Below are 13,812 nucleotides of genomic sequence, written 5' to 3'. Positions count from 1 at the left end.
AGTATACTCATATTTATTCCTATTCATATTTATGTTAAATTTTAATGTTTGAGCTCTGATCTTTATACCTGTGCTACAAGACCATCTTTGTTAGTAAAAGCTTTAGAAATACCCAGGGAATGAATTCTGTTATACAAGTTCTATCCTAGATTTTTCCCTCTGTAAAGCAGGCAGTTTAGTGGGTTTTTTTGGTTCTTTACTGCTCCAGGTAGAAATAATCTCTGACACCCTTCTCTTGCTTTTATTTGAATGATCCTAAAAATAACTTATGCCAAAGGTATATTGGAAAATATTGCACATAGGTCTTGAGTTTTTTGCAAGAACTTTTGTTCAGCAAATAGACACGTGAACTTAGCTTTCACACTTGTGAGCTGTACCGTCATGCCTCAAAATAATTAGTCCTTTCAGGATGTAGGGGAAATTATCTGCTGGTATGAATTTCTGGCCACAGATACGTTAAATATGGAGAAAGGGCTTCACCGTGATATTCTAGAAATGTGATCACACTTACCACCTGATACATTAGGCAGACCAGTGTAACTTTGAAGGCTTTTCAGATATGTACCAAGATTCGATATCAGAAATGTTGATCAGCAAGTTGTATTTAACAGCTATTTAGTCATCAAAGTAAATTGAAGAAAACTACTCTTGTATTTTCTCCTACAGTTTACCGTCGCACTCTTGCAATGTTTTGCTATTTCCTGGAATCCAGGAAAAGAAATTTTCCGAAAGCTGACACTGATTAGTGTATTTTTATTATCAGAATGAAACGGATGGCAAAAAGTAAAGAAAACATTTCTGTAAGAATAGTAAGCCACATTCAGGACAATGCTTTCCATGCTAAGATGTGCAATTACATCTGTACTGGCAGAGATTTTCATTTTGACAAAAGGCCTCTGGTGTTACTGTTGCTACAAAGAAGAGTAAGAGTGTGGGTGCTTTGTTGAGCTTTACCATCTTGTGAAGTAGGAACACAGGCATGAAAAGCTTAATTATCTGTTACCGTTTTTCACATTATTTTGTGTATGAGTAGCTTCTTGAAGTGACAGAACTGGTCCCATGCATAGAGTTGTTCAGTGTTTGCAAAAACAATAGCCCTGCTTTTCTTAAAGATACTGATTTTTAAAGACAACGTTTTTATCATATGACATTTGTAATACTGTAATAAAATAGTTGTTTATAAGACTTCTATTTATAAGTCTCCCTCTCTTAGAATGGCGTGGTTTATTTTTTATGTAGACCGAAAGGATGCAGAGGGCTGGGAAACAGTTCAGCGTGGAAGGCCCGTTCGATCTCGATCCACAGCTTTGGCAACAAAAACTCCTGTAGTTGCAGAATCACTTAAGTCCAAAGGTGACAGTGACAAAGAAAACATCATTTCACCACCACTGGAGAATAAGCATGGGAGTTCTCTCCCTGACAGCGGTGCCTCCAAAAGCACGGAACCCATACAGAAAGAACCTTTCCATCAGTCTGAAGGTCCTCTTACTGAAAGAACTCAGGTCAGTACAATTTCGAACTGCTTTCTAAACTCAAATCTTGCAACTTTAGAGCATTTTCTAAAGATAGTGTTGTCTAACTAGCCAGTTTGGAAAGGCATTTAAAAGTCATGATTACTTAGTTACATTTATGGAAACACATTAAGATGTTAACACAAATAGGCAAGTTAAAAATAGTGAGATGAACCATATATTTTACAGTGTGTTGGGCAGGTTTCTGATGTCTTCCACACACTCAGCATTAGGCACACTTCATACATAGAAAATTTCAGGTAGAAAGATTCAACCTTTGCAAGCTTATGAGCAACTGAAAATACCTATACGTGGGGTTATTTGCATCACTTATTGTAAGGTGCCCAGGTATTTTATTAAAATCCTTTTGACGCTAGTGACTTTAAAAATCAGTATCTTACATGTCATTAATTTTGCAAATGTCTTTTATTAGTTCCCAGCGCCCGTCTCAGAGGACAGTGGGAGCACTGGCACATCCATGCAAGAAGATTCTTTACAGACAGTTTCTGAGATGCCTCCAGTTCTCACAAACACTGACTGCGCTTCAAAAACACTGCAGATTAATGAAGCTTCCTCCCTGCTCACTGACAGTATAGACCAGCAGCAAACAGAAAAAGCAACCACTGAAACTGAAATGGATCCCTCAGATATTTCAAATGTGAGTGCTGCCAGATTGGTAAGAGATCTTATAAGCTTTCTGAGTAAATAATAAATATAAGCCTTAATTTTCTCGTTCTGTGTTGCACAGTGTTTATTGTTAGCCTGCTGTAGAGGAAATGCCTGTATGGTATTTAAAAAAACAAGAAAAAAATGTATTGCACGGATACTGTTAATGGTAGGATGTAATTACAGTAAAGTGTCTGAACTTGAACGAGAAAGACAGAAATGCATTATTGCAGAGGAAGAACTGTGTTCTCATTGCTTTTACAAATATGTTTGCCATAATATTTCCTTCCACTACCGATTGTTTTAAGTCACTGTCCTTACGTCCTCACTCCACTTTTGCTAATTATTCAAACTGGAAACACATGAGATATCGAAATTCTGATAGAAACAAATGTAGACTTCTGCCTTTTAAGAGCAGCTGAACTGCTCTCTTGGGTCTTCCCATACAACTAGCAATTTGGATGAATGCCATTCTAAAGCAATGAATGTGAAATCATTATTCTGCTTTTATATGGCTTCCCAAAAAGAATGTCTTGTGTTGTCTGTAGAATTCTGTAGGTTTTGAGGTGTGTCTGCTTTACTGGGGTTCTCTGAGTGAAGAATTGCAGTAATGCTACAGAAAACTCAGGTTATACTTTCAGGTTTGGGTTTTGTTGTTGTTGTTGTTTTTTGTGAAACTGGGTTAAATTTCTGATTTACGGAAGTCTTCTTATAGAACACTTTCCCTTTAACATCTTTTACAAATAGCACTCCTACAAGGTAATTTCCAAGTCAAGTATCCGTTTGGTTTTTGAGCTGATTTCTAGCCTCTCATCCAGTAACAGTGTTTCAGATTCTCAGTTACTAACAGTTCAGTATTCTGACAGTTTGGTGGGATCTGTCTCTCTTGTGAGCATTTTTCTTCTCCTGATTAGATTACTTTGAACACCAATTAGTGTATTGTGGCACATTGCTTGGTAGCTGGAATGGAAATGAACTGGTTAATACTGGATGTTAGAGAAGGAGAAGGTAATCAGCGTATTCTGGTTTGCCTTCTTGCCCGACTGTCTTGTCATTCCTGTTGAAAAACAAGTATAACCTGAGATTCCATTGTACTAACTATGGTAAAGTTTCCGGATACAGTTCATCTGCGGGTCCATTTTCGTCTTTAAATAATACTTTGGAGCACGATTCCTTTTCTGGAGATAGCAGTAGGACACACTATTGATGTTTCAGAGTATACTCTGCTTTGTTCCTAAGACTGGGTATTTAAAAGAATAAATAGAGAAGAGCTGTCTTTGTTCATGTAATACGTTTTGAAATGATACAAATGAAAATTAGTTTGTTAAGTGTTTCATGGAGCTATTGAATGAGTTAATAGTTGCTAACAGTCTTAGTGGAGTGTATATTTCAGTTACCTTCACAAAATTTAGCCGTAAGGAACTACAAGTAATTAGAAATTGAACAAAATGCTATATAATTCATATTAACTATACGGAAACCACTTTTTTGTGTCTGCTTCTGATTTGAGTTTTTTTCTGGTTTCTTGTTTCCCACAGTCCATGGCAGAAGTCCTTGCTAAGAAAGAAGAGTTAGCAGATCGCCTGGAAAAGGCAAATGAAGAAGCCATTGCTAGTGCTATTGCAGAAGAAGAGCAATTAACTAGAGAGATTGAAGCAGAGGAAAACAATGACATCAATATCGAGACTGACAATGACAGTGATTTCTCTGTGAGTGCTTGATTTCTTTTAAAGTGCCCAACTTCTTTGTAAGCAGAGTATTAATACAGAATTTGTTAGTGTTTGGTTTTGCAACTGGTTTTATATGCAAATAAAGTAGATAATGTAATAATTGTACCATACTATCTAAGCTATATTTAGTCTTGCCAAACTCAGCAACACAGTGCTGCTGAGTGGTACAAAGTCATCTGATATTGTAGTCATTGTCCTGCTGCCTACTGTGTGCGAAACTGGGAAAGCTGGGGCTTGGTATTGTCATCGCTACTGCACAGAAACTACTCCAGCTGAAGCAGAAGTCTCTCTTTCTGCCATCAGAAACAGCATCTGTCTTTGAGAGGGCTGATTCAGTTTGGAAGCATTGCTGAATATCGCTGAGTTTGCAGTGTTTAATCTGTATGTATGCCTGCACATTAAGATTTATGTTTTTACTGTCTGGATTGTATCAAATTTCAGGCTAGTATGGGCAACGGAAGCATATCTTTCTGTGGTATGTCTATGGACTGGAATGATGTCCTGGCAGATTATGAAGGTGAATTTTCCTATATTATTGTCCTTACATTGAAATGACAGCAAAATTTAGAAAACTGCCCATTATCAAAGTCTTCATTGTCTTTATGTACAGCTCGTGAATCATGGTGCCAGAGTAATTCTTGGGGAGACAGAGTGGAAGAAGAGCCCGCACGTCCACCTGGACATGGGATACACATGCATGAGAAACTGTCGTCACCGTCACGCAAAAGGTTTTAGAGTTGTTACCTGTCTTGTTTAGCCAGTGAAAACACAACCAAACTCTTGGCTGCTTGAAGTCTGTGGGTGGAAAGTGTAATAGAAATCAGTATATTATTTTCATATTGAACTAGGCTTGTACTTGTCCAGTACATAAAGATTTGTAGACTAGAAGAACAGTATTTACATTTAGGGGAAATAATTGCCCTCCAGTGGCCTGTTTGTTTTCTCTTACTGAAAATGACATAGAAGTGTTTGCAACACTGTCAGTTAACTTTGTCTCACTTGCTTTTGCTCTGCTTTTTTTTTTTTTAATTAAAAGAACAATAGCAGAATCCAAAAAGAAACATGAAGAGAAACAAATGAAAGCTCAACAGCTGAGAGAAAAGTTACGTGAAGAAAAGACACTGAAGCTTCAAAAATTAATGGAGAGGGTAAGCTTTCTGTAACAGAGGAACTGATCTGTTGCCCTTCAGAAAAGCTAATTTTTCCACATAGTCTAGAAAATTTTCCTCTGAGTGTGAGTTCACGAAGTTTGCACAGATGACACGTGCATCTCAGATATTAAAGAAAGCATTATTTCAAATAATAAACCTCTGCGGGAGCGTTGCTGACATACTGTACTGACTCAGGTTCAGGTAAGGCATGATAAAAGTAGAAACATGTTGCATGTATCCAACATAAATGCTAAAACTCATCAAATTAATGCAGTTAGCAAATCAGTATACTTGGAGTTAAACTTAATGCAGGCTTTCTGTACAGCATCAAAATGTTTTATTACTGTAAATATGGCTTCAAACATTAGAAAATTCTGAGGAAAATTTAAACCCTGTTTTCAGTTACTGTGTTAATTATGGATTTACTCATTATTTACAGGAAAAAGATGTACGGAAATGGAAAGAGGAATTATTAGATCAAAGACGCAGAATGATGGAGGAAAAATTACTCCATGCAGAATTTAAACGTGAAGTGCAGCTACAAGCAATTGTGAAAAAAGCACAAGAGGAAGAAGCTAAGGTAAGTTATTTTGTTTTGAAGGGCAGCTGTTTAATAGTCAACACTTGTATATGTTTTTACCTCAGAGTGCTCATGAGTAGGTTGTGAAGGATGGTGCAAGTTAGATATGAATATGTGTGAACCATGAAGTGGATAAACACCGATTTCTAAAATGGACAGATTTTCTCTAATATGAATTTAAAATTAATTAGCTGTTATTAGACTTCATGGTGGGTTGGACGAGAAGATGGGTTGAAGTAAAGACCTGATAGTTGTCTTGCTGCTTGTGTTCCTCACAGAGAGTACAGCAGCGTTTTCAGTGATAACTGCTCCTCTTGGAAGGAGCAGATGATCTGATTCCAGCATGTAGAATGAGAAGTGGGAAAAACTCATTGCTCATCTCCTTTGTTAAACACCCATTCTAGATCCAGCATTCTGTGTCCTTAAAACAATGGTTCTGTTGCTGTATTTTGTACCACTAATATAATTAAACTGTTGGAAATACGTAGAAACCTCCAGTTCGCACATGGCAATTATTCTAAAAGAAGTATTTTGCTTAGCACTCTTCTGACCTAAATACGTAATTTCTTAAGCACTAGATTAATGCTTTTTGGTTTACCTTACTCATGTTACTTTGATAAACATTGTCGTGGTTTAACGCCAGCTGGCAACTAAGCACCATCCAGCTGCTCACTCAGTGCGCAAGGCTGCTGAGCAGTAACTAAACCAGCCCTGGGTTATCCACATGGGTTCCAGCACAAATCCAAAGCACAGCCCCATACTGGCTACTATAAAGAAAATTGCCTATCCCAACAAAAGCCAGCACAAAATAAATGAAATGTTTTAAAATTGCTTTGCCAAGTAAAGATGATATGCATCTCCTTAAAACGAAAATGTTGCATTATATAGTGAGCACATATCCGAGCTCTGATTCCAGCTGTTCATCCGTAGTATTAAAGATAAACACAACAAAACTGACTGAGCTTTTTTACTTAGTTGCTGTTTCTGTCTCTTGGATTAAAATGATTTCTAGATTATATGATTCAGTCTAACATACCTTCATTATTATTTCATGACACCAATGTGACTTCTGTAATCATATTAAGTAAATGACAGCAGATGTTTGAAGTATTGTGTGTGTTTAAATGTGTGAGATCTGGTGCCTCTTGAGATTCTTGTGTTCTAGAAATAAATGTTTATCGGGCCAGAAGGCTTTAGAGAAGTAGCTGATGAGTAGTATAGCTGAAGACCATGGTAACTGTTGCTGCCCAGTTGGTTATCTAAATTCCCAGTGCTTACTTGTTTACTGGACTGTGAAATCCATTCTGTAGATGGATTCTAGTCAGTAAAAAAAGCAACAAAAATACCCTGCTGCCCTTTACATCATTTTTTTGTTGTCTGTCCATGTCTTTTCTCTTTACTCATTTCTTTTGTGAATTCAGCCAGAGCATGCACTTTGAGTACAAAAGAATTTCTGTTTCAGTCATAAGTTTGAGTGTGGTTTGTAGCTTATAATTTTTTCTTATTTTTCTCAATAACGTTGGTTCTAAAATTTTTATTTTGTTAAATCAAAGTCAAGTTAAATAAGAGTTTGATTTTTCTCATTGTCAAGGTTTAAGGCAAGGCGGCAATAAACCGTGGCAGACGCTCCTGTTATCCTCTTTACCTCCTACCACCCCTTCCTTTAGATCGGAAAGATGATTGGAAAGACAAGGGGAAAGGAAGAGAGACTTAGACTTCAAGTTGGAGAGTTTTAAAGGGTTGTACTAATGCTACTAATAAATAGAGAATATATATACAAAATATACAAAACCAATCTCGAATGCTTGATGTGGAGCTGGCGTCACTCAGCAGCAGAGCTGGGTGTGCGGAGCTGGCGGCTCCAGCAGCTGCAGCTCAGGCTCCCGGAAGTCACGGGCGGGACTGCACAGCAAACCGGAACCTGGGTGCAGGATGCAGGGCCTGAGGCCTGTGGATCACAGGCAGACAGACAGACAGGGGCCTCTCCAGATGCCGACCATGGTCAAAGAGAGAGTGACCTCGTGATCACCCTCTTATATAGGGGGTATGACGATTATGGGATGGAATACTTCTGTTGGTCAGTTCTAGTCACCTGTTCCATCCACCCCTCCTCAAACACACCCCTCTCACAACGGAACGTGGGAAAACTTATCAGTCTTTCTTGGCTGCCATAGTAATAAATCTAAACACAAGTTTCAGCATTCCGTTGGTCTCTTATCAGCACCCAGTACAGCATCCTAGGAAAAATATGCAGGCTAAAACTCAGAAAAGTACAGCCACCTAGGAGAACTGAGCTGAAAGAAAAATCACTGAAAGAGAACTGGTCTTGTTTTTAACAAAACCAGGACAGAAATAGACTATAATGATAAGCAATATTAAGACAATGAACTTGTTTATTTTATTTCTTATTCATAGTATGTATGGTTTTACTTTTGTATTCATCAAGCACCTGTATATTTAAAGTTAGATCAAAAGACCTGTTGGATTCTAGTAGTGTTTGTGTATTTTACTGATCTATCGAGCTGGGTCTTAGCATTCCATATTTTGTGAATGACGGAATAGACTATTGAACTCTTGTTGCTGAAGACTGGGAAGATTTTCCTGGTAATTTACCCAAAGTTTCTTGTTTTGCTCTACAATTCAACTTATCCTTTTTATATTCCGTGAGCTATCCTGTAAAAACAAATAAAACAAACCCAAACAAACAAAAACAACAACAAAACCCAAACAACCAAAGAGAACAAACCAAAACAACCCCCCCAACAAATAAACAAAGAAAAAACAAACACAAAATCACAAACAAACAAAAAACACAGGAAAAAAACCCCACCAAAGCTTATTCTCAGCTTGGTAGTTATCCCACCTATTCTGGAGAAATGTCTCACTAGTTTAATTAACAAATGGATGGAATTCACTAAGACGGAAACTTCTTTCAACTTCTCAGAGCTTTTCTTACACTTTGCTTATTTGCAGGTAAATGAAATTGCATTTATAAACACCTTAGAAGCTCAGAACAAACGTCATGATGTGTTGAATAAACTAAAAGAATATGAACAACGCTTAAATGAATTACAAGAAGAGCGTCAACGAAGACAAGAGGAAAAACAAGCACGTGATGAAGCAGTTCAGGTGATATATCTGTAATTGCAGGGGGACAATGAAATATATATTGGATTTTCATTTTGACTCGGCACTGTGGTGCGTTCTGTCTTACCTCCCTTGTTCGACTTTAGAAAATTACACTCTGTTTCTCCTTTATGATGTTTCAGCAGTAAGAGGGAGAAAGGTAAGTCTTAAAGTCTCTATAACAGATGTATTCTAGATGCTGGGTGGGTGATTGCTGCCTGTCTTAAGCTTTTTTAGAAAGTATTTGTTACTCGATTATAAGAAAATCATTATGTTTTGGTGACACTTAACTTTGAGAGAGGAAACAGAAACATGTTCCTTTTCATATGCCTACTGTCGTAACTATCATACCTTTTACAGGATCAGTGAAATCCGCCATGCAAATGTGTGTGTGTTTCTGTCATCTTGGTGTGGGTTGTTAAGCAGATGTTAAAATACAGTTTCCCTTAATTACTTTTTGTTTTCTTCCTGAAACAAAAGTTAGAATTTACTTTTCTATAACTAGGAGCGTAAAAGAGCCCTAGAAGCAGAACGGCAAGCCCGAGTCGAGGAGCTGCTGATGAAGAGGAAAGAACAAGAAGCGCGGATTGAACAGCAGAGGCAAGAAAAAGAAAAAGCGCGTGAAGATGCAGCACGGGAGAGAGCCAGGTAATTTGCAGGAATTGTGTTGGTTCCCTGCTCTTCACCGTTGTCCTTTCCAGAAAACTGCAGCTTCTTCATAGCAAAAGTACTTTCTTAGTTCTTCAGGTTTAGTATTTTAGAAAGTAACAGTAAAAAATATACTTGATGATTGATTTGGAAGAAGAAATCAGGTGAGTAATCATAAATTCTGTAGTAGATTTTTGAATTCCTTAGATACATGCACAATATAGCATGCAAAGCTGTATTTTATTATATTAATCTTAGTTTTATTGTTAACAAGACCTTTTAATAATTTGCCTTTTTCATATTTTAGCTTGGTTTTCAAAGGAAGCAAGATTAATGTTCTTGTGTTCTCCATTTCCTCCACTCTTCAGTAACTTTTGGACTTACTGGCATCAATTTGAATTCACCTTTTTGTAGACACCAGAGATTACATTTGTGAAGTGTAAAGCCGAGAAATCAGGCTTCATTAATTCTGCTGCCTACGAGCCACTTGTTTTATGTTTTTGCCCATAATCAAAAGTCCATAAAGGAGTTTTCAGATGGGCTCTTCTCTTTCTTTCTGTTAAGCCAAACAGGGTGCAGAGAGAAGGAATGTTGAGTGGCATTGTGGTCTGTGAGAAAGGTTTACTTTCAAGCCTGATTCAGGAAAACTGCTCTCTCCTTGTCGTTTAGTTTGCCAAATTCTATTTTTATTCACCTCCTATTATTCCTTCTTTCTCTACAGTTCCACTCCCACACGCATTCCATAACACCTAAACAGAAGGTACATTTTGCTATGACAAGAAGTGTTTGCTAATGGTTCTTTAAACATGTTTATTGTCACAGCTTGTTATCATGAGGACTTTTTTTCTCCAAATAAACTATTCAGAAATGTATTGATCACCTTCTTTCATATTCTGAAATAATGAATAATTCTAGTGTGACATCATAAAGAGATTCAGCTTTCAATGAGACATTGAAACCTAATGAATTGTGGATAGGATCTGTGCCCTTGCCCAGGACTTCATGGACCTTTCTTCAATATTTTGAGCCAAAGTCACAATGAGATTGAGTGAGCTGGGAGGGATCCTTCAGTATCTTATTCACAGACACTTGAGGAGGATTTGGGCTAACAGAGAGTGCTTGTGTTAGATAGACACTGCATGTGTAAGACTTCTACATCTTTCTGGTATTTGAGTTTACCCTCGTAGTAAGCAGATGTGAGATAATTGTCGCGTTGACATCTTTGACTTCTGAGGTCTTCTGCAGTGAGAACTTGTCTGAAGGTTCGGAGCATGTAATTCTTTGCTCTGTTTAATCAGTTTTAAATCTGCCACTGTATTGCACACCATTTCTTTCACTATGACATGTGAAGAACAGCAGTTTCCATTTGCCTTCTGTTAGTACTGTGTTTCAGCAAATTTCCTCTATAGTTGCTGCTGTAGCACTCGCTGTTCAAATGCCCTGTATTTGATACTGAAGCACTGTGCTTGCATTTGTTTTTCTTTGCCAGATGCTGATTATACAAGGGAGTTGGGTTTTTTCCCTAACTTTGGGAAAGCAGGAAAGGATATATGTGTGGTACCCTACAATCTGGTGATTCTGTTCTGTCAGAATGGACTCATAGTCATTGCATCTCCTTAAAAACAGTTCTGAGGTTTCTCTGACATTACAATTAAAGGAGGATTCAGAGTGTCCTGTTTTACATGTTAAGGGAGAGATGACCTTGATGGGAAGCTGGCTGTACTGCCCCTTCCATCTTAGACTTTGGCATGTTTTGGTGGAACCTCAGGGTATCATTTGATGTGGTCATGTTTGGTGGTTTTTTTTTTCCTTTTTTCTTCCTTTTTTTTTTTTTTTTTTCCCCTCCCTGTTGCTAGGATTTGACTGTTACCCTGAAGATTTAATACTTGCTGGAATGAGTAATTTTTGGAATATCTGCTTAGTTTCTTCAGTATAAGCTTTACCATGTGCATCTGGTGGTGATTAAGGCATCTATATGAAAGGAATAGTGTACTTAAAACTGACTTTAAAAGCCCCTCTGCCCTCATGGTACATAAACTTGATTCCGGTAAGGTTTTAGATGTAGTTTCAGAGTATTTTATATTCCAGAGAGTTGAAATCCATAATATGGAAAATTTTGTTCTTGTCAATAGAAATCATAAAACTGTATAATGTAAACTAATCATGTAAAAAGCATGGTTTTCAGGAGGGCTTGTACAGGAGTAAAATTGATGCTCTATAAATTGAAACCTTAGAATTTTGTTTCAAATATTATTAATCCAAAGTGATACTAATTTGTCATAGTTTGTGGGATTAAACAAATATTTTAAAATGCATGCGGAAAGAAATAGCTAAAATAAGCTTTAGGTTTGGGTTGTGTTAGTTGTGATTTGTTTCAGCTCATGGTGTGAGTCAGGAGCTCTTTCAAACAAAAACAAAGGCTGTCGTTCAGTCTGTGTTTATGTACCCCAGGGGAGACAGCACATAAACTACCTAATGCTTCTCATCCATCATCTGTTGCTCGGCCCCCTCCACGCCCATGGTGACTGGAAGAGTTCACTTATACTTTCTGAAAGAACAATTGTGTGTAGTGTTTATCATTAGACTTGCTTTCTCCCCTTCTTCTTTCCTATCTGCTTTTATATTTTCTGTGGCTTTTTGTTTTAAAATGTTACTTATCTGAGCTGTCTACTTTTGCTGAAATGACTTTGTTTTTTTCTATGAGTTTTCTGTTTAAAAAAAAACCAAACAAACTGAAATCCACACAAACCAAAAATCACCACAGTTTGGATAACAACTCTTTGTTATCCTTTCTAGTTTTGTCACACGAACTACTTTAATTTTAGAATGCCTTTTAAAAAGATGGCTAGTGGCTTTGAATGACGTGTTCATTGCTCAGTGTTGCTCAAAGCTTTTCTTACTTCTTTTGACCATTCAGAGCTCTGTCTCAAAATTTAAGCATCTGTATTCTCTGTCAACTAAGTTGGGGTTTTTTGTGCTTCTTTTTTTATCTGGGGTGCTTGTTCTCCATTTCAAACATGAATTAGTATTATACGTGCTTTACCTTATTACAAGTTTTCCCTTTATTTATTATGTTTTGATTAGAGATCGAGAAGAGAGGTTGGCAGCTCTTACTGCAGCTCAACAAGAAGCCATGGAAGAACTACAGAAGAAGATTCAACTGAAGGTATAAAAGGATACTTTAGTTGAAAAGCACATCAACAATGGAGAATTTCTGCAAAATTATTTTCTCTGTGTTTTCTTTGGTGAAGATGTTACAGTGCACTGTACAGTGTCCTGAATTACATAACTTTACAAGAGATTTTTGTTAGACCTTTGCATTAAGGCGAGGACCTTGCTGTATAACATACAGTGTGCAGTGTATGAACAGAACAGAACTCGATGGAATTCATTCATTTCAAAGCTTTGAACGTGAGAACAAGTAAACTTGTACTTTCCAAGAGAAGTTGAAATATTTTTTTAAAATCAAATCATGTGGAAAATCAATATGTAAAAACTCTCACACAGTTCACCAGTCAACCACACAAGGTGGTCTCTAAAGTTATTGAAACTGATGCCGTCAAGTGTGACGTGCTATTTGACTTTGTTTCATGAAGGACTCTGATTATTTCATAAAATAGGCATAAAGATTGAGCCCCCTGTAGTGCAGCTCTTCAGCTGAACTGACTGTCCAGTGGAGAGGCAAGGTACCAGAAGATTTGAAGAGAGTCCACTATTTTTCAAGAGATGTAAAGACTTCTAAAATGATAATATATATTTTTAAGGTTCTAAGGTGGAACTGTAAATTAAAGTTTCTATTAATGATAAGTTATGCAAATTTTAATGCAAGGACATTTATGTATATGCACAAGTATTCTTTAATTTCATTATTATTTCTTGCTCTAATCCCAGTCTGAAGCACCACATCTACATTTACTTGTACTGTAAAATACAATTTTGTTATTAAATACAGGTTCAATACCCTCTGATTTTAGATAATAGTTGAGAGTTTGTTGCGTTCTCATGAGGGTTAGGGATGAGAACCCTGTGTAAGTATCCAGCAAACTGCACCTGCTACTGCAGATAAATAACATATAATTTATTTTACTTAAATTTGTACTTTGATTTCATATCTGTCCATGAAAACAACAAGTTACGTATTTGTAGAATTGAAAGTGGAACTTGTATATATAAGCGAGTTGAGAGTATATGGGTGAAAGTTAAGGGACAGGCTAGCAAGGGTGATATTATGGGCATCTCGTATAGGCCACCAGATCAGAGTGAAGAGGTTGATGAGGCCTTGTACAGACAGCTGAGAGCAGCCTCACAATCACAGGCCCTGGTTGTGTTGGGGGATTTGAACTTCCCTGATGTTTGCTGGAAGGACTACTCGGCCGGCCACAGTCCAGGAGGTTCCTCCA

At 37.3% G+C, this 13,812-nt stretch overlaps 1 protein-coding gene across 12 annotated transcripts in view; it reads left to right on the top strand.

Annotated features, from left to right (window-relative positions):
- The window catches only part of SCAPER (S-phase cyclin A associated protein in the ER), a 151,807-nt gene that overhangs the window by 40,158 nt on the left and 97,837 nt on the right, over positions 1-13,812 (top strand). For 11 of the 12 annotated variants that reach the window (XM_071813778.1, XM_065847607.2, XM_071813779.1 and 8 more), the window contains 10 exons: positions 1,240-1,502; positions 1,945-2,187; positions 3,716-3,886; positions 4,349-4,424; positions 4,518-4,635; positions 4,944-5,055; positions 5,498-5,638; positions 8,612-8,767; positions 9,270-9,412; positions 12,497-12,578. In XM_071813778.1, the coding sequence (XP_071669879.1) occupies positions 1,240-1,502; positions 1,945-2,187; positions 3,716-3,886; positions 4,349-4,424; positions 4,518-4,635; positions 4,944-5,055; positions 5,498-5,638; positions 8,612-8,767; positions 9,270-9,412; positions 12,497-12,578 (1,505 nt within the window). The remainder of the gene's footprint in view (positions 1-1,239; positions 1,503-1,944; positions 2,188-3,715; positions 3,887-4,348; positions 4,425-4,517; positions 4,636-4,943; positions 5,056-5,497; positions 5,639-8,611; positions 8,768-9,269; positions 9,413-12,496; positions 12,579-13,812) is intronic. The other variant, XM_071813777.1, reaches the window with a different exon arrangement.

This window comes from Patagioenas fasciata, chromosome 12, assembly GCF_037038585.1.
Source record: "Patagioenas fasciata isolate bPatFas1 chromosome 12, bPatFas1.hap1, whole genome shotgun sequence".
Taxonomy (NCBI): Eukaryota; Metazoa; Chordata; class Aves; order Columbiformes; family Columbidae; genus Patagioenas; species Patagioenas fasciata.
This window is presented reverse-complemented; position numbering and strand designations above follow the sequence as displayed.